Source organism: Bactrocera tryoni, chromosome 3 (genome assembly GCF_016617805.1).
Source record: "Bactrocera tryoni isolate S06 chromosome 3, CSIRO_BtryS06_freeze2, whole genome shotgun sequence".
NCBI classification, from domain to species: domain Eukaryota; kingdom Metazoa; phylum Arthropoda; class Insecta; order Diptera; family Tephritidae; genus Bactrocera; species Bactrocera tryoni.
Genome location: NC_052501.1, coordinates 29,584,747 through 29,608,056, shown reverse-complemented (window position 1 = coordinate 29,608,056; position 23,310 = coordinate 29,584,747). Strand labels below are relative to the sequence as shown.

The window sequence follows — 23,310 nt, the reverse complement described above, 5'->3', positions numbered from 1 at the left end:
CTTGTGATTTAGGAGACGGCACAATAGACCTAAGGTCGCGGTGCATTCCTCATCAATAAATCTAATCTAATGGTGTTAAATAAATATTAATGTCTATTTAATGCCTATAATTTTATAATAAGAAGTAGAGTAAATATATGTATGCACACGAAATAATAAAACAACGCACAAATTAATTGTTTTACTTAGATTAATTTATTTTTGGTTTCCCTTATTAAGCTTCACATTCGAGTAGCTTGTTTTATTGCATATTAACTATTTAATTAACTTTTATGGCGCTTTAAACAAAATATTGTCGACAGAGCACATTTTCTTTGGAGCTTTCCGAAAAGAGGCATCAATAGGTATCTGAGAGATCATCAGCATAGTGTAGGGTAAGCATTACTTGTCAACCATGGCAGCACTTGTTTACTGTCAAAAGCGCAAATGCAAAACATTGAACAAGTGTGAGATTACAATGGAAGTCAGTTAAGGTTACTTTTCATAAGCACAATTTAACAACAAGTACAATGGGAAATAGATTTCTCTTCTGCACACCTAAGTACACAGTTTTCAGTGGAAATAAAGTACATTAACATAAGATAGGTATTAAAATTTCTAGAGTGCGTCTCGCGTTAGGAAAACTAAAAGACAGTGAAAAAGTGATATTGACCTTACTTTGGTAGCTTAATATAGAACAATGCTAAATTTTAGCGCGATGTATTCATGTACATACATACATATGTGGATATGTGTGGCGAAAAATGCATATACTTGGTTTTTGTATATGCATACCTCGTAGATCTTGTGTGGAAAATTTGAAGAATTTTGGACGCAGTAATATTGAATAAGAATTACCACTTATGATTTTCATTCTCGGCAAAAGGGCGCGATTTAACAACAATAATATTGAGTGATGCGAAAAATTAGCAACTAAATAGTAGGAATGCATTAGCGACAATTAACGGTTTAATCAATAATTTTTACACATACTATTCATTATGAAATAAAGTTGAACTTACTACAAAAGTCCTTTCTTAAAAGTAAAGTTTATAAGTGCATTGTTATTAAAGTTTCAAAATTTGCAATAGCAAATATTTGCAATAGAGAGCTTTTATAAAGGGTCGTAAAACTATAAACCTGTGATTTCTGAAATATGCGTGTGTGAATGTTATCTGAGCACCTAAAAATTGTGTGCGTACGAAATATTTTTTAGATACATTTTTGAAATTTGCACTTCCACCTAAAAAATTAGAAAAAAAACCAAAGCTTTACCGCATACAGACTTTTCGGCGCATTCGTTTGACAATTGTGATGAATATACACGTACTTACATATACATTTGTATGTATGTATATAGGTAGATGTACATACGTATGTATGTACAATTGTCGTAAAATGTTGACATAGGCAAGGCTGTCTCCAGCAGAAGACAGCTGATACAAATCAAGCACATTGACCTTAGTTACAGTTAGCTACTTTCTTAACATTCTTTTTGGGACATTTGTAAATAAAACATTACGAACTTTAACTTTGCACACGAAGCTTGTGTATTTGGAATTGTGAAACGCTTTCATAAAATTAATGGATTTGTCACTATGACCTTTAAAGTGGTGTATGAAGTGGTGAGGAAAGTAGTTCCCAGAATACACATTGTAATTGATTAAACAATATTTCGAATGTATGCGAGTAATATTTTTGACTGCTGTAGCGAAAAACGACATGGATGAATATAATATTTAATTGACCAAATTAAATTTTTGACTGCTGCCGCGAAAAATGACATGGATGAATTGTGATAACAAAAATTTGTACCAAAGACACATAAGAAATATGTATGTAAATATGCGCAGCTATTTATTTTTCTTTTTTATGCAGAATGTTGACTCACCGCCAAACCTAATATGGTGTGGACAATGAAATGAAGTGAAATTCAGCCGCCCCTGTGCTGTTATTTTTTCGTTGGCTGTTTAAGTTATATTTGCAGTGAATAGCTTCTCTGAGGTAGACAGTACACAGTACAAGGCAGTTCTGTTTTTTTTCAAATACCAGCTTGTGATTTTTAAAACTCACATAAATTTATATACAATTTAATATATAGAAACAGCTTTATCTAAAATAGTGGTACAACATATGTCAAGTCCTATCCTAGTTTTTGAAGCGACTTCAAACAATTCCCAGGTGATAGAGATAATAATATGCATGCATATACATACATATATGTACATAAGTCTCATATGTCTTGGCTGTAATGAACTTACTTTCGTATCAGGCTTCTTTCAGCTTCAAAAATACTCAGGTCTGTAACAACATTTTCGGATAATTTAGATAATTATGGTGAGAAACAAGCAGAGAGCTGTTCCACCAAAAACTAAAGGTGATCGAAGAAAGGTATCAAGGTTGATTGGATCGTTCTGTTGTGTCAGCTTATTGCTGATCCTTAAAAAAATATTGCTAACTAGAAATTATGAAGGAAAAATCATAATAAGCGTTTAATAAAGATTAAACGTATGTTTTTTGCTGAACTGAAATAAAAGCAAATCTTACAAAATCATTGAAAGTGTCATGAATCGTGAGCACAAATGTAACCAAAACTGATCTTATATCTAGGGCAACAAAACCATTGGAGACTAGTGTTATTAATAGTAATGATTGGATCAGTGTGTAAAAGCAGATTCGATATCATAATGTGCATCAAAACAAAAAAACCGTGTACTTATGCACTTTTAAATACGTACATATGTTTACATATGTACATAGATCTAATATACATATAGTATTTATATTGAAACAAAAGATTTAGGCAACAAACTTTAATTTTGTTTGTGTTTCTATCAATTAAATTAAAAATTTGTAGTAAGTTTACCTAGTTCTGTTAGTATTTTCGAGCTGAAATACAGTGGTAATTCAACGCAGCAGTGACACTATAATCAACAACCACGGTGTTCTTTACAATATTGATCCATTTAAATAAAACATCTGAAACATTGTGTCTCTTAGGATTGAGAATTTCCGATTTTTTGGGTTGGAGCTTTTTAATATTATCTCGTTACAACTCAAAACGCACTTTACATTACTTCGAAAGTTTAAAACTATCTATAATGTTAGCAGTACCTTTACACAGCATTAATATGTACATATAACTCATTAATTTGAAGAATTCGATAGTGATATACATACATACATAATAATAATCAAGTCATGATAATATTTGTTGTCGTCAAATCATATATTAAATGGGATCATCAAATTCAAAATTTCCACATACTCGAGATCACGAATAAATCAAAATTGCAATACATTTTTCACGTTTTTTAATACTTTTTTTGATATGTTTACAATATATGTACATAAATATTCATAGCAGTTTTATTAACCGTTTTAGCCGTCAATTAATATTTCGACAAGTCGGAAAACGAAAACCATTCGAAAATCAGCGTCCAAAACCAAATTTATTATTCGAGGGATTTATTATTGGCACGGAATCAAACGATAATTACAAGTTAAAATCTTCATCGCAGCGGGGTACATCATTTCATCTACATAAATTATACTCGACAGTATTAACAAATCTAAACTGCCGCAGCAATTCACATTCGAAAGCGCTAGAACTAGAAAAGTCACAAACTTTATTAAAAATGTCCACATTAAACGGAGTACCTTTAACTATTTTACATTACAACGATGTCTATAATATAGAAGCAAACAGCGGAAAGGAGCCCGTAGGAGGCGCTGCACGTTTTTGCACTGCGCTGAAGTCTTTTGCTCATCTCAATCCACTGATACTTTTCAGTGGTGATATTTTCTCTCCTAGCATGTGTAAGTTAAACGCCTTTTAGAGTCAAGGAAAAGTCACAATTTTTGTTCGTTTTTTTAGTAAGCACTTTCACTCAGGGTGAGCAAATGCTACCAGTATTGAGAAGAACGGGCACCCATTGCGCTGTCTTCGGAAACCACGATTTTGGTGGGTATACTTCTCTCTTTATATTCTCTCAATACTATAAATTATATATGTATTTCAACAAACTTCCAGATCACGGCTTGGACGTACTGGTGAACTTAATAAAGAATACCGATTTTCCATGGCTCATGTCCAATGTGGTTGACAAAGAAACAGGTAGACCGCTGGGAGGTGGAAAAGTTACGCATACCATGTTACATAATGGAATAAAAATCGGTTTGGTGGGACTTGTCGAACGCGAATGGCTGGAAACCTTACCCACCATAGATCCAAACGAAGTTACCTATATCGATTATGTCGATGCTGGTAACAAATTAATAACTCAGTTGCGTAAAGAAAATTGTGATATTATAATCGCTTTGACGCACATGAGAACGCCGAATGATCTTAAGTTGGCGGCCAATTGTTCCGGTATAGATCTCATTCTTGGTGGTCACGATCATGTTTATGAGATTAAAGAGGTTAATGGTGTGAAGATTGTAAAGTCTGGCACTGATTTTCGACAGTTTTCGAAAATCGCTTTAGATACGAAACGTGATGAGAATGGCAAACTTCTGATAGAAATTGAACCAGTGAATGTTACATCAGATTTTGCCGAAGATAAAGAACTTAAAGAGGAACTGGAAAAATACTCAGGTAAGAAGCTCTAAATATGTGTATTTGTATTTCAGAATGTATAACATTGTTATCAACGAATCCATCTTGCCTTGTGAATTAAAATTATTCACCGGAGTTATATATAAAGTGATTCCTTGTATCCGTTTTTGTAGAAATTAATTGACAATTAACCATTCGAAGCTTAACATTTTAACTGTACCGTCACCTAGCGGTGTATTTACACAATTCTATAAGTATATATGTATATTAAATATACGCCCAATTGGACCTTAAAGTCGAACCGTAAATACGATTTCTTCGCGTTATCTTGGCATGTTAAACTTCGAAACTGCTTCGAAATTTTTTTGTGGTAATAACTCTTACATCCGTTTTTAAAACACGCTTAGGCCCACACACATATATCTACAAATACTTTCTTATACTAGTTTCACTTTAATTTCCAGAGGTTGTTGAGGCTAAAATGACCGAAGTGCTGGGCAACTTCAGTGTGGAATTGGAGGGCCGCTTTTCCATCATTCGCACTCAGGAAACGAATTTAGGCAATTGGGTATGCGATGTTGTACTCGCTGCTACCGGCGCGGACGTGGTCATCATCAACGCAGGCACGTTTCGCTCAGATCAAATACACCCTCCGGGACCGTTTACAATGCGTGATTTAGTTAATATTATACCGATGCGTGATCCCCTCATACTTTTAAGTATTAGTGGTAAATGCTTGTGGGAAGCTTTGGAGAATGCCGTCTCAGCTTATCCGAAATTGGAAGGCCGATTTCCCCAAGTGAGTCCAAATAACGGCAATATATACTTATAGTACATAACTTTAAAAATCGGTTTTTGTTTACATATTAAAAATTTTTGTATATTTATTGTTAGGTAAGCGGCGTGACATTCGCTTTTGATCCCGCCAAACCACCCGGGCAACGTATTGATCCACGGTTAATACAGGTTGCCGACGAATTAATTAATTTACAACAAATGTACAAAATATGTATTAAAAGCTATATACATAACGGTTGTGATGGCTTTACTATGTTTAAAAATGCTCAAATTTTGGTATGCTGATATTGGCCGCACATTTCATGAAATTATAATTGATTTGTATTGCTTTTCATTTGTTAGATCGACGAAGACCTATGCCCTGAACTGGGTCTGACTATACAAAATCATTTCAAAGCAATCAATATACGCAATGACAAAAGCGATCACCATACCAAACATCGACAATCCTTAGTTACGCTCTCGCGGCGTCACAGTATGGTACAAATGCTTGAGAATTTACATCTAGATGGACCATCGCCCATAAGAAAGTTATCTGTTGGTCATCAGGCGAAATCTGTAGATCATCATACTAACAGCAAAGCTTCTAAGGTGAAAAATATTTGTAATATTACAAATGCAATACGCACTAATATGTCTGTATGTATGTTCTTTGAAGATGTTAAGACGCGCCTCTTTAGATGATTTGGAACAGGCCAGTTGCGAGTTGGCTCCGATTGTACAGCAGCGTATCATTCAAATTCAGGACGAAGAACACTACAAACACTTATTGTTGAAAAGTGAATCTTTTATGAAGAATTCTGTGATTACCGAAACCGAAGAGGAGTAAATAAAGGTATTCTTAAAAAGATATACATATATAGTTCACTTCTGTGAGTACAAATTAGTGCGACTACAATTGAGCTACTACTGTAATAGACAAATTACTATGCTATAGTCTAAATAATGAAAATATAAGCTTATTTCTAAACTAAAAACATGGCTAAATGCTGTAAGATTGTTTTATTATTTGTAAGTAATTTTAGATTGACGACTTTGGTTTTAAACAAAACCCAGTTTTTGAACACCGATCACTTCAGAGTATAACACAAATTATATAGCCTGAATAATTAATTTTTTTTTAAATTTATAAAGAAAAATTTCCTAGGAATGCTCGGCAGTTACTTCAGCGGGATTCTTCAAAGCAATTTGAAACATGATTTCTGCGACTACAAAAACAACGAAAGAGCGAAAAATTTTCGTGGTCAACACTCAAATACGCGTGGTGATGTCGTCCATCCACTAAAAAAAATCCCAAAAAAGAAAATACTCCTACACAATTTTTCAAAAAATCCCAAAAAAGAAAATACTCCTACACTTGGTGTCAAAATTGGAAAATAATATATTCTTGCGGTCTTTGAGCTCTCAAGTATCTCGAAAATGTGCACCAAGCTAGAAAAACCATTAATCGCATTAGATCTAGAGAACTTGAATTAAGTTCAAACGCTTACTGCCACTTTTAGCGAGTTTTGGGACTATTGTAGTAATTTTCGAAATTGAGAAATTCGAATTTGCAGAAAAAATTAACGGAGACTTTATTATTAACAGGGTAGGGGTATTCCAAAAGTTTATTTTTTTTTTTTGTAAATTAGTATTTTCGTTATAACAACACAATTAGCAAGTTTATATGTATATACATATATATACAGTATATATATTTTTAAATATTTACGTTAATTATATGTCTTCATTCGTATTGCATGACGAGCGTTTTCATTGCGCTAACAATATAATAAGCGCATTCACGCACTTCATGATTATACTTCTCAATTGCCGTTTTATCTTCCATGGCATACGATTTCTGCAAATTTTCGCATTCATGTGGTATCAAAATATTATAGCGCGTCAAAGTCTTAAGCATTTCCCTAATGGTTTCGTTGTAATTTGACTGCAAAGCAAAACCAAGAAATACAATTTTATCAAAATGGTGTGGTGAATATTTGTTACTGAGAATGAGCGGAAATTACCGTTGTAGAAAATATAGAAATCAATTCCATCCCCGTCGTACGTACGCGCTCACCACACGGCACCAATTCGTCTTTGTTGGTCGGTAGATCTTGCATGATGGCAACTAGCTCCTTCACGCGCCGTGTCACCAAATCTGTACGATGTTTCAACTCCTCCGAAAATGGCTTATCAGCAGCCATTTGATACATACTCGTCGTAGTGCGACATTCAACATTCGGTTTAAACAAAGCGGGTGCGAGGCGACGTTCATACATACTTGCTGGACGCTTAATGGTCGATTGGTTCGAACTGTTGGCTGACGAGGAACTAGAAGAATTGGAATCTATAGTTACGGGTGCGTTGGCGACTTCCTCTGGTAGTGAAAGCGATTCGCTTCCATTCTCAACACCATTTAACGGTTCAGGACGGCTTTATAGACAAAATGTTCGTTTGAAAAATGAAAAAAAAAAAACAATGTAAACAAAAATAAAAATTGAAAATCAAATCAAAAAATAAGAAACGAAATTAAATAAAAATAAAGTCAGCTCACAGCGCATCATGGTGAACGACAGTCTCATTTATCGTACAGTCAACAGGTGCATTGTTGGAAAACTTTGATTTTAGTTCAGAATTTTCCGACGAAAGTTTTTCAACAGTCGATTTCAGCTGATTGATCACATATTTGTAGTCGTTTATCTGTCTCAATAGCGTTTGCACTTCATGCTGTGGCTCGTCGGGCGTTTGATGCACAATAGCCTGAATTAGCGAATACGAAATGCAAAATCAAAAGTGGCTTAAAAACTCAAAATAAAATACATCGTAATATGTAATTTTGAAAATAAAAGTTCGTAAATAAACTCAACACCCTACGCACTTAAGAAAATTATCAAAAATATCAACTAAATTGCTCTTTTAAATTTTGCAAACTTAAAAAGACTAAATATTTGTTAGCTGTTTGCTCTACGTTCAGCCAAAACTATTGTGAAGCTTTAGAAATTCTTCCTACATAATATATACCTGCTGTGCAATCGGCGGCACCGGTGCATAATCATCGTCACTTGCCACTGGATCGTAAATGGGTTCATCATCGGACAATTCGAGTTCGTTTTCATTTAATAATGATGGATTATAGAAGGAATTCAAATTAGGAGTGTCGAGTGGGCGCAAATTTGCGATTTTTTGTCGACGACGTGCATCGCAAAGCACATCCGTTAATAAGCCAGCAAATTCTTTACGCGAAAATCGTGCAAGTTTTTGTCTACCCTATAAATTTAGATGAAAATCAATTTAAGCACTTATGATATTATTATTTTTTTAATATTTACTTGATTGCGCGTGGCGCTTAAGAAGGGATTCGCTGGTAGAAATGGCACAGCTACATTCTCGGCATTCAGTGTGGAAGTTGCCCAAACTAATAGAATTTAAGTAAAATCACTTTATAATATATTTTTTTTTATGATGATACACTTTCACATACTTGCTTCATTTTCACGCCGGTCTACTTCATCGTATAAATCCATGACCAGTTCTTCGAACATTTTGTTGGGCACAACTTGTAAACGGTTTCGCGCAATGGTGAGTTGTTCGCTAATTTCAGTATTAGCAGTTTCTGGTATAACTAAATGGTTACCTGACTATTAACGGATATAAATAATATATATATAAATAAAACTTGAATAAAAAGCAAAGTCTTTGTTTACCGTGTGATCTGGTTTTTTGCCACCCAAAAACATTATAATGCGATCGGTCACTTCATACATTGCATCCAATAATCTCTCAGCTATAATATTATGATTGTTAGCTTTGGCCACCTCCAGCGGTGTGAGCCCATTACCATCAATAGCATTAATATCCGCGCCGTTTACAATAAGCAATTCAATTTGTGACGCTTGTCCAAATTTGGCAGCAACATGAAGTGGCGTTGAACGTTTTTCGTCATGGAAAAAGTTTGGATTAGCGCCTTGTACGAGTAGGCGAAGAGATGTCTCTAAATTGCTTGTCCGTACACTGGCATGCAGTTGTCTGCTTAGTTCATTTTCCAAATTTATGCCAGATATGACACCTTCTTCTTGAAGATTTGATTTTAAAACAAATACCAGATTTACGTGTTTTGATTTGATAAAATCAGACTTAGTTGGATGTAACGGATCTTTCGGATTAGGTTTACGTACACGCGGTACACTTTTATCACTTTTCGATGCATTGTTATCGAGTAAATGATGCTCCCAAACGCTATTTGCTCCATGCGCATTTAATGAATTCACAAAATTTAAAACTGACGGCTCCCAGGTGCCTTGTCGTAAGGATTTTACCATGGATATGTGACGCCCTAGACTTCGATGTACTGAACAGCAATCAGCGCAGAGTAGAATTCCGCGATTTATTGAAGCCCATGAAGGATCTGTGATAGTTAAGAGTTTTATATATTAGACATTTTATATTTTGTTGCATATTTATATATTACTCACCTGATGCTCCACAATCGCCACATACCTCAATTTGTAAGCGTGATTTAGTACGTGACATTCTCACTAAATTTGTATTATTGCCAAAAATATCTCTGTGTTCGCTCTTACTATAAGCGCTTGTGTTCAGACTACCACCTCCTACCGGTGTGACGAATTTTTTATGGGCTTCAACAATAGTGCTAGCGAAGCACATTCAATAATATTAAATCGAAGGGTGCTGCCCTTCTCCCGCGGCGTAGAAACAATATATTGCACAATTATTAAATGAAACAGCACAAATTAAATCGTTTAAGTTAAAATGCTTGTTAGTTTAAATTAGATCAGCATCCGCAAAGCTTATTACTGGTACGAGTGGGTGTTTGTATAATTGGTTGCACCCACTAATTAAATCCACCTCGCTTATTAATTCCAATTAAGTGCAACTACTAGTATAAATGCAATCCTATATGAGCCAAAACAAATTTGCTGATTGCATTTTTCCCTACTTTGGGGTGCCACTTTGGCTGTCCTCCAGTTGCTGCATAAACTTGCAGCGTTTGGTGAGACAATTAGATGCACGAAAATTATATTTATTTAATATTTATAATTTATAAAGTTGATTTGAGAACTGAACTATATAAATAACTTCCAATAAATTATCTTTATTTCGTTATACACACCTTTTATCTGGAGAAAGATAAGAGTTGCCACATTATTCTACGCCAGGGTTGTATTTTTATTCGTTTTTTGCAAATGCTAAAATTTTCGAGATACAGCGCTTACAATAGAAACACAATGTTTTAGTCCTTAGCTTTTTATTTCCTTTTTGTTTTTCAATCTTATTGTTGTTAATAATACTTTTCAAATACTCGAAAAACAAATACCTCAAATTTATGCGTTGAATCAAGAGTTTCCGGGAGGATCAAACCGGAACTTTAAAATTGTGTACAGATCTATGTTTTCGCTATAATTTAAGTAGAGCTTTAAAAAACGTGCTGTTTCGATACAAAGCCTATGAACATGTTGTTTGTACCCCACAAAAGTCCAATACACTGAAAATGGGTGAAAGGGTAATGCCGTTGTTATAGCGACAGAAAATATTCCTAGAGTAATTTAGAGGAATGTTGCCGCCTTTGGCAGGATCAAAATCCGGGCCCGTTCCGGTTGCGTAAACTTGACTGTCGTGGGAACGATAATGCATCGCCATTGTCGCCCGTTTGCTAGTACTTGGATGAGATTTCGAATTCACGCATTATTTTCACATTCACTTTCAAACAAAATACCTTTATCAATAAATCAATATAAGCCAAGCAAATTCTTCATTTGAATAAAACTATTTATTTGTATACTTGTGCAGATAGCAGAATAATACGAGTAAAACATATTGCCATTATTTTAATCATTAATTGTTACGGTCTCAACAAGTGGCGTATTGATATCAGCGTTAAGTTTTTTTATGGTACTTGGCCTTTGCATTATAGTAGCTATTATTCTGGTATTTGTATATTTATATTTACACATACTTTAAACAAATAATATTTCTACTTAGCACGCGTACGCGTAAGCCAACTAAGAAGTACTTGTATACACAGTATCGATGGAACTTTCATTTTTCCTTTGTAGATTTAAATAATAGTTATTCACCACCTCCTCGATGCTATGGTCATTTTTGAATAAGCTGCACAAATCGCCGTTCAACCTGCAAACAACCCCCGCGGCACGAATATTCCAATTCCAACAAACAAGATCACAACTGAGTACCTCAAGATCTTCTTTAAGTGAGATGATGTTCTGCAAAATAGTGAGAAAATATAAAATATACTTAACGTTTTAAGAGTTAATACGGTAGGTGTTTTCTTAATGTTTATATGTAATAATCATTATAAGGGGGAAAATGAAGAGAACATTTAACGGTTTTTGAATTATACCGAATGTAGTGCAACTCTAAGTGCAGTGATGTCATATAACTGTTGGCAAGAAGGCATAACACTGAAATTAAAATTTATGATGCAAGGTAATCTTCGTTGTCATAAATCGCTTTTTATGACCTGATTTGTATGCATATATGTATGTCGGTAGTTTCCTATCTTAAATAATATTAGTCATGAAGAAACTCCACCGCAGCTGCATTTCTCTAGTTGAGGATTTTAATTGTTGTTATCGACTAACTGTATTATTAGACACAGTGGCATTGATAATTTGAAGCGTGCTTATTGCCAAACGAATAAATCAAAATAAGTACACAAGTTACTTATATGAAATATTCATATCTAGAACGAGTTAGGTTATTCAAATTAGTTTTGTTCTATTTTTTTATATTTACTTGTTGAGAGAGAGGTGTGTCTGAAATTCGGGGGTAGAATATATATTTTTTTATTATATTCGTTTTAAATTGGAAGATACTTATCTCACAAATTATTTGGAAATTATTTTGGCATTGCACAACAATAGTGACTAAAAGCACATAACAATATATGTATGAACTGTTAATATACTAGTATATAGTATATAATGCGTTTAGAGGGCCAAATAAGATATTATTTAGTTTCAAATGGATTAAAAATTAAATTGTGCTTTACCAGTGTAGGAATTAACTTTTAGCTTTCATTGAGCTATGTACATGTTTACCTAATCAAATTCAAATAAAAAAATACATAAACTTTTGGAATATAATTAACTATTATAAACAAAAAAATCAAACAATAGTATAAACCCTGATTTTGAAGTCACTTTAAACTTCTTACTATATTATTAGTTATAACATTAGTATTATTAATAATCTTATTATTTATTTTGACTATATTTTACTCACCATAGCAACAGTATAATCAATGGAATTAATTTCCTCTCCTTTTACGATAATGAGACTAACATCGTAGCGATTACCGCTCATAAACTTTACAATTTTTTCTTTTAGATACTCCGCAGACGCGAAATCTAATCTCTGCTTAACATCTACAAAACATATTTCGTAATTGCTCACCTATAAATAGTTGACGGTCAGCAGGTAATAAATTATAATATTTTAACACTTTTCACCTTTTTCTTTTCTAAATGAATTTGTGGTCTTGCACTTCTATATAGTATAAAAGAGATATTCACCACTATGCCACAAATAATGCCGTATTCCAAACTCCAAAATAAGCAGGTGAAATAAGTTACGGCAAATGGAAAGAGATCCATTCCTTAAATTAAAAATTCAAATACAGTTATTTGCGTATAGAACATATTTTTTTCATAAAAATGTGTACTCTTAGATTTCCATATTTCGGCAAGTCGCTCGAGTTCCACCAGCGATATCATGGCGGCTATAATTACTGACGCTAACGTTGCTTTTGGAATGTAGTAGAAGGTTTGTGTAAGAAAAGCCAGCGCCATCAATACCATTGCACCAGTGACGGCACCGCCTAATGGCGTTTTTACGCCACTCGCATTGTTCACAGCTGTTCGGGTAAAAGAACCTGTCACCGGCATAGATGATACAAAACTTCCCATAATATTGCACATGCCGAGAGCTATCATCTCTTGAGATGCGTTGACAATTTTACCCTTAGCTACATATAAAGAGAATTTAAGAGATTTTTTATCTTGTGTTGAAAAAATGTTTAGAGAGTTTACTCACAGAATGCCTTAGCTATCGCTACAATTTCTAGTATTGACACTAATGGTATTGATGCCAACGAGGAACCGTACGTGCTGATCATATCCGAGAATGTCACTTCCTTTCCATCCACGATTGTGCTAAATGGTGGTGGACGAAACGGTGGCAAGCCTGCTGTAATATTCCCGGTAATTACGAAGGGTTGGGAGCCATCACGACTTAATTGATATGCCAAAAATGTACCGAATATCACCACCAGGGCGTTGCGAGACAAAGAAATATATTTCCAAAATGTCTTATTGCCATATGGTATATTTTTCACTTGCTAGAAGTTAGAGTATAATAAATTATTTGCTCTTAGTCAGATGTATGTTATCTTGTTCTCTGAAGTTAATACCTTCATCAAGAGTAAAAATATGAGTCCACCAACGCCAAGTAATGAGTCATTCAAACTTACATTCGGGAGGTGCGTGAAAAAGTGTTTCCACGCCGGAATAAGGTCATTTGACGGACCTTTAAGGTGCAAAAATTTTAAATTTTATAAATTATAGCTAATCAATTGTTGAGATTTTATTTAAAAATAACAATTATTAGACAGCGAAAATAACTGTTATATACCAAAATTATTTTAAAGTTTACGGTCTATAATAACATATAAGTACGATCTAACGGTTTTTATACATAAATTTTGAAATTTGAAAAGTAACTGCTATGGCATAAAATTTCCTTACTCTTCATTCCGAACAGATTGTTAATCTGCGCACTACCAATTGTACACGCCGCAGCCATAGTGAATCCCGTAATAACCGGCATCGAAATAAATCGTACCAGCACGCCCAGGTTAAGAATGCCCAGCACCAATATCGTGCAGCCCGCCAGAAATGAGATCAAAACGGCGAAATCCGGTGTAATTACTGCATAATCATGTACCATTAAAGCCATAATTGCTGTAGTGGCTACAATTAATTGTAAAATGATATTAAATTAAATTAAATTTACGAAAGTAAAAATAAAAAACATGAATGTTTTCATACCGATAGTCACGTCCTTGCAGGAACCAAAAATTATATAAGTGAAACAGCCCATAAAGGCCGCATAAAGCCCGTATTGAGGCTGCAAGCCAGCGACTACGCCATAAGCAATCGCTTGCGGAATAGTTGTGAGACCGACTGTGAAACCGGCAATAGCATCGCGAAATACAAATGAAGTCTGATATCTAGGTAGCCATTTGAGTATGGGCAGCTTATTTGTTAGTGTCGCTGGTCGACATAGCTTTTTGCTGCTATTCAAAATTGTTGAACGAATGTTTGGAAAATCTTGTTCATATAAGCCCTCTGAAAGCGTAGAAATCAATTAATTAAGAAAATATTATATAAAGCAGATGTATGTAGTCAGTTAGATTTATTACAACGTAATGATTTAGTTTTATATACATATGTACGTACAGTTAAAAGTGCTTTCCCACAGCATCCCACAAGAATCAATTGTTTTTACAAGAACAAAAAAATTCATATAAACCTTTATGTAAACCCCCTCCGTGCTTTTCGATTTCGGCTTTTTGGAGTAAATAAGGTATCAAACCTGTTATAGTTGCTCCCATCGCTCACACGACAGTAACCGGCACAAAATTTCTTATATCCGGTCAAGTATATTCAACTGAATAACATTCTTCCAAAATATTTTGCGTATTCTTTCTGCCACTACAGCAACAATATCGTTTTTGTTTTTTGCAATAAAAATATTTTTAACTTCCTTTCACGAACTTCCTTTCAGAACATGGCTTCACTATAGCCATATTTTTATATTATATTTCCTGATGATCACAGATTAATATTCATGTTGTAACATTTTATTGACCAACCTTAATTATTTTCATTTTATCACTCTATTTGGCAAAACAACAGTTATAGCAACAAGTGGATTTTCCATAAAAATTTTAGTATCGCTGTTGTTTCAAACAGATTAATATTTATGGCTTTAAAATCGAATAGCTTAAGCCATAAAGATGTGTTCACTTATCACAGTTACGTGCATAAATAAATGCATAACTTAATGCATGTACATGCATACACACATATGTACATATGTATATATGTAGATATGTACATATAGTATATATGTATGTTTTATAGTAATTTAGAAACACTTTGAAGTTAGTTACTAAGCTCGTTCAATGCAATTAGTTAGAGTTATGCCGTTATTCCATTATCTACGAGACGGCATTGGGTTTACACAAAATCTAGAATTAGGTTTCACATGATATACTAATTTATGTCGAACACTGTCGTAAACACTCAAATTTACTACACTTTTTATTGAGCAATATTCTCATATTCCTTTTACTCTAGTTACTACATATTTGCATATGCGATCTTACATATGTACATATATGTATATCCTCTTAATCAGATCTGCGCATGCATATGTACATATGTATGTATATATATGTTTGCAAACAGTGATTTATTATGGAGCGATGCTTTATAAACGTTTATTGAAAAGTGCAAATATTTACCGTCTCTGCTTGCCATAATTACAAGCCGTCAAGAAAAAAAAAACAAATAAAAATGTATTTAATTGTTGTTAACGATTGCGGCAATATTTCAATATTCAGCTATATTCCTGTACATGTATATACACTATATTTTTGTGTATGAGGCACGACACTTTGCGATATCACCACCGATCGCTTAGAGTGTTGTTTAATAAATACGAAACAATTAGACGGCTCCGTTTGAGGTGTACTTTAATATATCGGTAGTTTCTTAGCGCTGAAACTCGAAGCGTATGGGTAATCTAAATGTCAGAAACCTTCCGAAACAGTTTGTGATAGCAACACGACTTTGCTTATTAACAAGAAATTAACTCTGTATAAATTGTTCATGTAGTCAAGTAATCTGAGGTGTGTTATATACAAATATAACATGTATTCACAATATTATTTATTGTATTATATACATGAGTTCAATGTTTCTTATGAAAAGCATTTAGCATGAGACATTTTTAATGGAGGAATGCGTTAGATACGCAGGCATCAGATTTTAAATTTGAGTAACTGCTATTTGCAATCTAATTATCGTTATACATACATATGTATATGTAAGTAGATGTCTAAGTATAGTTTAATCCATATAGCAGACTTCAGTCTATAAAAACATAAAAACTCGAAACAAATGCGTTTTAAAGTTAAACATATATGATACCTTGAAAATTATATATGTATACCTTACAATATAATACAAAGTATTCGTTATTGTTATTGCTGCAGACTAACTATTGTAAGAGCCGACAAACGCGAATTACCTTCTATAAATCGATATTTTGTTAGCCTTACGAACAATAAAATATCGAATTAAGTGTTTGTTTTATTTAAAGAACGCGTGTAAGCCACTAACGAGTGAGGACATAAATTGCTCGGTAGTGCCCGAAATTGGCGTTTCCCTATTTATTTTATTTACTGTTTATAAAGAATGCCTTCGCTTGAACACGAGGCGCTATTCATCAGTTCAAGATGTTATGATGCGCGCTTAAGATAATTGCACACATATATACAAGTACATGGTATATTGGAGCATATATTTATAAAAGTATGTACCCTGCCGGAAAAATGAACTTGTGCGAAACCGGAAAAGCAATGATTATGGAATGTATCAGACAGAGAAGGAACTTGTTGCATTCAGTTAACAAATACATTTTAATACAAGGTTTGGTGTTGAAGTATTTGATTTTCTTTAAAAAATATTTAAACTCCGGACATATTATTTAAGAAAGTCTATCACAAATATTTCAAATATTTGTAAATATGTATTACATAATAACTATATAATATTATAGTAATTTTGTTATTCTTGAATAATTATTCTCAGAAATTTACTGATTTTTAAAGAGTCTACACAAACAGCACAACTAAACTGCGCAAAACGATATTCATGGCTATTCGATTCGTTTATTCACAGTTAAGTGTGCAGTGAATGCAAAAAATCCCCCAATCTACAACTCCGCTAACACTGCAAAGTAAGTAAATGGCAATAATTAAATTGTTATCATGTATTTTACCTGTCTCCTCAGAAGAACCAAAACTGTCAGCACCTCTGTTTGTCTGAAATTATATGTATATAAATGCAAATAAGTATGTATGTATATACAAATGAGAAATTAATTAAACAGCTACAGCAATATTTAGAATAAAAAATATGAATCTATATTTAAAATTTACCGGCATAACCTATGTAGCTCTACAAAAACAACCTTATTAGTTCGGTGAAAGAAATAACAGTACAGTTTTTTACGTATGCTTTCAGACATATATCTAAATATAGTAATTTGCTGAGGTGTTCCACGGCGTTTATATAACTCTATTTTAAGTAGAGCCAGTTTTGTTGACAAAATAATTTATTACTAAAAGCGTGCAATAGGTTACACCTATATGTGTGTGTATATGCTGATACTTCCTTTTGCGCATTGTTTAATGATTTGCCATATAGTAAAGAACACATTTAACATTTACGTTACTAACATATTGAAATATATCACTGTTCGCTTCCATTTTCCACTAAAACAATAAATAACTGTAGTATTTGTTTATTTGATTTTGACTTTGTTATTATTAGTTTACTAATGCATTTTGTTAAACAGCTGATTGTTAGATACTGCAATTCTATCAAAATGATAGTAGTGAAAACATAACTCTACTCGATAATATTTAACAAATATCGATTTTACCGCAAAACTTTCTTAACTTTAAACTAATACTTAATTACAAATATTAACTAGAAACATAACATTTAATAAGAAAAAATAATTTTAATTATACGAAATAGCAAATTTATTAAAACCTTAACATTAACAAATAAATCAGCGTTGTAAACTTTTGCACTTAGCTTTTGCTTACATCGATAAATTAGCTGCGGTTATCGGTAAAAACAGTTTTATCAATGAAGATCAAGTCACAGTTCTACATTGCAAAATTTGTACACAACACATCTGTTTTTGCCGGATCTTCATTGAGTGCAGTTGAACTTGTAGTGTGCTTGTGAAAGATACATTTTAGAGATATTAAATTTATTTGGGAGAAATGAATTTTCAACATTTTTCGATGGTGCCACCTCCACCGCCAGATGTTGATCAACCAAAACCAGCTCCACCACTTCCAGTTGGGATACCACCAGGTCCTCCACCTCCGCCGCCACCAGAAACACCATCAACAGAAATTCATCAATCAGTACACTCAGCAAATAGTTACTCTAATGACACTTTGCCGCCTTCGAATCCACACGTATCTGGAGCAAATAGTTTTCATTCTTATCCTTCAACTTTTTATCAACAATCTTATGCCGACAAGAGTACGCCTTACTATCCACATTTTCAACCAACAAATACATATACGGAAGTATATAATAATGAAGGTGTATATAATGTGCCGCCACCGAGGAAAACTCCATACACACCCTATGATTCAACATATAATGAATATAGTTACCATAACCAAAAATATGATGGCCATGTGCAAAGACCTTACAAAGGTGGCAGAGAATTCACGGCAAATAGAGGACATTATAAACCACCTGGTAACATACGACCATATCCATACGAGCATAAGCCTATGACAAATCGTGCGCCTTATACTGCACGTGGAAATTATCGTAATACTTCTACTGCACCCCAAACCAATCGTCCACAATTTGCACCTCCATCGCCTCAGAGGTAAGTTTTATAAATATATGCTTGTATGAACGTATACGTAATTACTTTATTTATATTGTTATTCCAGAGGTTACGGCTATGCGAAATATGCCGAAACTTCTAGACCCCATACTCAACGAGAAAGAAAGTATGAAGCACGAAGCGATTCCAAGGAACCAAAACTTGAAACTGAAAGAGACAGACTTTTGAAAAGTTGGAGATCAAATTATTGTGAAACCTCAGAAGATATTGCCGAAAAATTGGCAGAAATGGTTGGGCAGGATGAGGACTCTCGAACTGTATGGATACGTTCATCGCCAGCAGATCCATTTTACCGACGTTCAGATGTACCAAATGAAGTTGTCTCCACTAGTAGATTAGAAGCGCTGTGCAATTTATTCGAAGAAAAATTAGTACAACGCTCAGATCGTGTGCGCAAAACATTACCACCCTACGAACCGCCAGCACGCAAGTCGCGTCGCCGCTTGTGTAAACATAAATCTGAAGCTTGCTCATCGTCGTCAGAAGACTCTTCAGATGATGAACTAAAAATTGAGCAAGATTGTTGTATGGAGGAACTTTCACGAAAAGTGCAGCATCCATATCGTATACATGCCGACTTGTGGCATAATGATTCGGGTGAAATGAATGACGGACCGCTTTGTCGTTGTTCTGCTAAATCGCGTCGTATTGGTATACGGCACGGTATATATCCCGGTGAAACAGGTTATAAGAAATGTTTGCCGAATTCCAATAATGCTTCGCAACTTTACCACTATCGTATTACCATTTCGCCGCCCACGAATTTTCTCACTAAAACGCCAACGATAATTAAGCATGACGAGCATGAGTTTATCTTCGAAGGATTCTCGATGTTGACACATTCACCCCTTGCAGACTTGCCAACATGTAAAGTTATACGCTTCAACATTGAATATACCATCTTGTATGTTGCTGAGAAAATGCCCGAGAATTTCACCATAAGAGAATTGGAGTTATTTAGTGAGTATAAACATTCTAATACACACAATATTTTCTTTTCGAAAAATAATTTTATTATAAAATATGTAATTATATATCAAATTTCAGATCAATACCTATTCCACGAACTGCTCGAGCTGGTAGATTTTTCGCTATACCCCGACGGCATGTCCAGTTCCGAAACATGCCCAGCCTTTCATTTCTTACCACGTTTCGTACGTGATCTACCCGACAATGGTAAAGAAGTATTGGCCATAAGTGAAGTGCTCCGTTATTTACTGGACAGTGCTGCTCCACTTGTGGATCGGGATCAGTTGCGTTGCCTAAACGATATCAGTCAGCATGAGTGGCAGGATTATGTTGATTTCATAAAAGGAATGCTTGTGACAAAACCGGGTTACAAACCATGTTCGGTACGCGTGGATCAGCTGGATCGCAATGTTTCTGATTTACCTGAGTGTTTTGAAACCGAAGAGAACGTAACACATCCGGCCATCGTGCATTTTGGTATACGACCACCGCAGCTCAGTTATGCCGGCAATCCGGAGTATCAGAAAGCATGGCGTGAATATGTAAAATATCGCCATCTAATGGCCAACATGTCGAAGCCATCGTTTGCCGACAAGCGTAAACTGGAGGAAAAAGAAGCGCGTTTACAGGAAATGCGCACTCAAGGCCGTATGAAGCGTAACATAACTGTGGCGGTGAGTTCAAAGAGCTATTACCGAACCGGTATTATGTGTGACATTGTGCAGCACGCGATGCTCATACCAGTGCTTACTGGTCACTTGCGTTTTCATCGTTCACTTGACCTTTTAGAGAAAAGTATTGGTTACAGTTTCAAAAATCGGTGAGTTTTTACGACATCCTTTGTTATTGTTTTCTTTTCTTGATTTTTAAATAATTGTTTTCATTTATCGTTTTAGATATTTATTGCAATTAGCGTTGACGCATCCCTCGTATAAAGAAAATTATGGCACGAATCCGGATCATGCGCGCAACTCGCTTACTAATTGTGGCATACGTCAGCCCGAGTATGGTGATCGTAAAATACATTACTTGAATACAAGAAAGCGTGGCATAAATACACTTATAAACATAATGTCGCGCTTTGGCAAGGAATACGAGACTATGTCTAATATCACGCATAATGAACGTTTGGAGTTCTTGGGCGATGCCGTTGTTGAGTTTTTAAGTTCAATACACTTGTTTTTCATGTTTCCCGATTTGGAAGAAGGTGGTCTGGCTACTTATCGAGCGGCTATCGTGCAGAATCAGCATTTAGCTTTACTCGCCAAGAAGTTGCACTTAGAGGAGTACATGCTGTACGCACATGGTTCGGACTTATGTCACGAATTGGAATTGCGTCATGCAATGGCTAACTGCTTTGAGGCTTTAATGGGTGCGCTGCTACTCGATGGTGGCATATCAATAGCCGATGAGGTGTTTATGAACGCGCTATATATGGAAAACGAGCAGCTTAAAGAGATTTGGAAGAATTATCCAGAGCATCCGCTGCAAGAGCAAGAGCCGTTAGGCGATCGGGGTTGTATTTCCTCTTATCCGGTGCTGCAGGAGTTAACCAAATTCGAAGAATCCATCGGCATACAGTTCAAACACATACGTCTACTGGCACGCGCTTTCACCGATCGTTCCATTGGTTTTACTCATCTCACATTGGGTTCCAATCAGCGTTTGGAATTCCTGGGCGATACGGTGTTGCAATTAATTTGCTCCGAATATCTTTATCGCCATTTTCCCGAGCATCACGAAGGTCATTTGTCGTTGTTGCGTTCATCGCTTGTGAATAATCGCACACAAGCGGTGGTTTGTGATGATCTCGGCATGACCAAGTATGCGGTCTACTCGAATCCAAAGGTGGAGCTAAAGACTAAGGATCGTGCTGATTTATTGGAAGCCTTCTTGGGTGCATTATATGTGGATAAAGGTTTGCTGTATTGTGAACAATTCTGTCATGTGTGTCTATTTCCACGTTTGCAAATATTTATTATGAATCAAGATTGGAACGATCCCAAATCGAAATTGCAACAATGTTGTTTGACTTTGCGCACAATGGAGGGTGGCGAACCCGACATACCCATCTACAAAGTGATCGAGTCTATCGGGCCCACCAATACACGCGTGTATACGGTAGCTGTTTATTTTCGTTCGAAACGCTTGGCAACCGCTACCGGCTCATCGATTCAGCAAGCTGAAATGAATGCAGCCAAACAAGCTTTGGAGAATTCACGTGATTTATTCCCACAATTGGATCATCAGAAACGTGTTATAGCCAAAAGTATTAAAAAGCAAAAGGGTGGCGAGCTCAAACCGGAATTTGAAGAGACCTTAACCGAACAAGCGAAACCGAAAAGTACGAATTCCATGGAAGATGAATCACATCTTCCCAAGCAATATCGTGTACGTGAAGACATTTCCAGCGATGAACTGCCAGATGATGATAGTGATGTGGAGGAACCACAGGCCACATCCATAAGCATCGAAGGTTTGTTGAATCTGCTATTCATAATTACAAATTATAAACCCAAATGCGCTCGCCATTATATTTTTTTACCACTTTTAATTCATATTGTTGACTCCTATTAATTCATATTTTTTTGATTTGCAGATCATTCAAGTCACAGCAGTGATAGCAGCACCAGTTCAGATGATGAGCAGTTGGAAAAATCTCGCACACACAAAAAGCGAAGCAGAAAACGTGTTAAAAAAACATCACAAAACAGGGCGAATTCGAATTCACCCAAAAGAGCAAATCTCGAAGTGGACGATACGAAAAGCGCGAATAAAAGAAATTGTGAAGATGTATCGAGTGATGATTGCTTTGAAGAAAATTTAACCGCCCCCGCGCCCAGTACGAGCGAAAATACGAAGTCATCTTTAAATACAATGCCGCATGATCTTCAAGATTTGGTGGAAGATGTCTCTTCGAATTCCGATATTGAGTCGGGAGAACTGAGTAGCTAAATTGCGGCATATTAAGACTTAAGGAGCACAAGGAATGTCCGTCGAGCTAGTTGCTAGCGATGTTAAATATTCAAGTATTACAGTAATTTAATTAAAAGCTTTCCTTAAAACGCAGCAAACTTTCAGTGTGGAATCCAAAATACGTTGAAATGGTACAAGACACCATATAAACTCAACTCTGTAATCAATATACTAAATGTTAAGCTTAAATATTAGTATTATATTTTAGTTATCAACTAAAATATAACTGAAATATACGAAAAACATGGTACAGTAAGTACCAAAAAATTAAT

At 35.0% G+C, this 23,310-nt stretch overlaps 4 protein-coding genes across 8 annotated transcripts; 2 read left to right on the top strand and 2 right to left on the bottom strand.

Annotated features, from left to right (window-relative positions):
* The first annotated feature begins 458 nt into the window (after window positions 1–458).
* LOC120771468 (mannosylglucosyl-3-phosphoglycerate phosphatase) lies at window positions 459–6,317 on the top strand. 5 transcript variants are annotated; one of them, XM_040099481.1, is made up of 8 exons: window positions 459–541; window positions 3,365–3,798; window positions 3,857–3,943; window positions 4,013–4,576; window positions 5,002–5,336; window positions 5,432–5,611; window positions 5,678–5,926; window positions 5,994–6,317. In XM_040099481.1, the coding sequence occupies exons 1-8, from the start codon at window positions 510–512 to the stop codon at window positions 6,162–6,164; spliced, it is 2,052 nt and encodes a 683-aa protein (XP_039955415.1). In that variant the 5' UTR covers window positions 459–509; the 3' UTR covers window positions 6,165–6,317. The 5 variants fall into 5 exon arrangements, with proteins under 5 accessions (XP_039955415.1, XP_039955417.1, XP_039955419.1 ...); XM_040099483.1 differs by lacking the exon at window positions 459–541 and adding an exon at window positions 1,133–1,173; XM_040099485.1 differs by lacking the exon at window positions 459–541 and adding an exon at window positions 1,439–1,604.
* A 581-nt stretch (window positions 6,318–6,898) lies between these two features.
* On the bottom strand, window positions 6,899–10,428 carry LOC120771668 (ARF GTPase-activating protein GIT2). The gene is made up of 8 exons (XM_040099784.1): window positions 9,790–10,428; window positions 9,022–9,722; window positions 8,799–8,955; window positions 8,647–8,732; window positions 8,339–8,584; window positions 7,872–8,077; window positions 7,342–7,750; window positions 6,899–7,262 (listed from the first exon to the last, which is right to left on the bottom strand). Exons 1-8 carry the CDS (start codon window positions 9,980–9,982, stop codon window positions 7,062–7,064), a joined length of 2,199 nt encoding a protein of 732 aa, XP_039955718.1. The 5' UTR covers window positions 9,983–10,428; the 3' UTR covers window positions 6,899–7,061.
* Window positions 10,429–11,083: 655 nt separating this feature from the next.
* On the bottom strand, window positions 11,084–18,011 carry LOC120771051 (sodium-independent sulfate anion transporter-like). Its single transcript, XM_040098854.1, has 10 exons — window positions 17,886–18,011; window positions 17,426–17,468; window positions 14,404–14,703; window positions 14,101–14,325; window positions 13,767–13,882; window positions 13,391–13,694; window positions 13,020–13,322; window positions 12,808–12,953; window positions 12,581–12,751; window positions 11,084–11,559 (listed from the first exon to the last, which is right to left on the bottom strand). The coding sequence occupies exons 1-10, from the start codon at window positions 17,913–17,915 to the stop codon at window positions 11,338–11,340; spliced, it is 1,860 nt and encodes a 619-aa protein (XP_039954788.1). The 5' UTR covers window positions 17,916–18,011; the 3' UTR covers window positions 11,084–11,337.
* Window positions 18,012–18,331: 320 nt separating this feature from the next.
* Window positions 18,332–23,309, top strand: LOC120771050 (ribonuclease 3). Its single transcript, XM_040098853.1, has 5 exons — window positions 18,332–19,072; window positions 19,140–20,053; window positions 20,141–20,882; window positions 20,959–22,538; window positions 22,662–23,309. The coding sequence occupies exons 1-5, from the start codon at window positions 18,444–18,446 to the stop codon at window positions 23,015–23,017; spliced, it is 4,221 nt and encodes a 1,406-aa protein (XP_039954787.1). The 5' UTR covers window positions 18,332–18,443; the 3' UTR covers window positions 23,018–23,309.
* The last annotated feature ends 1 nt before the right edge of the window (window position 23,310 follows it).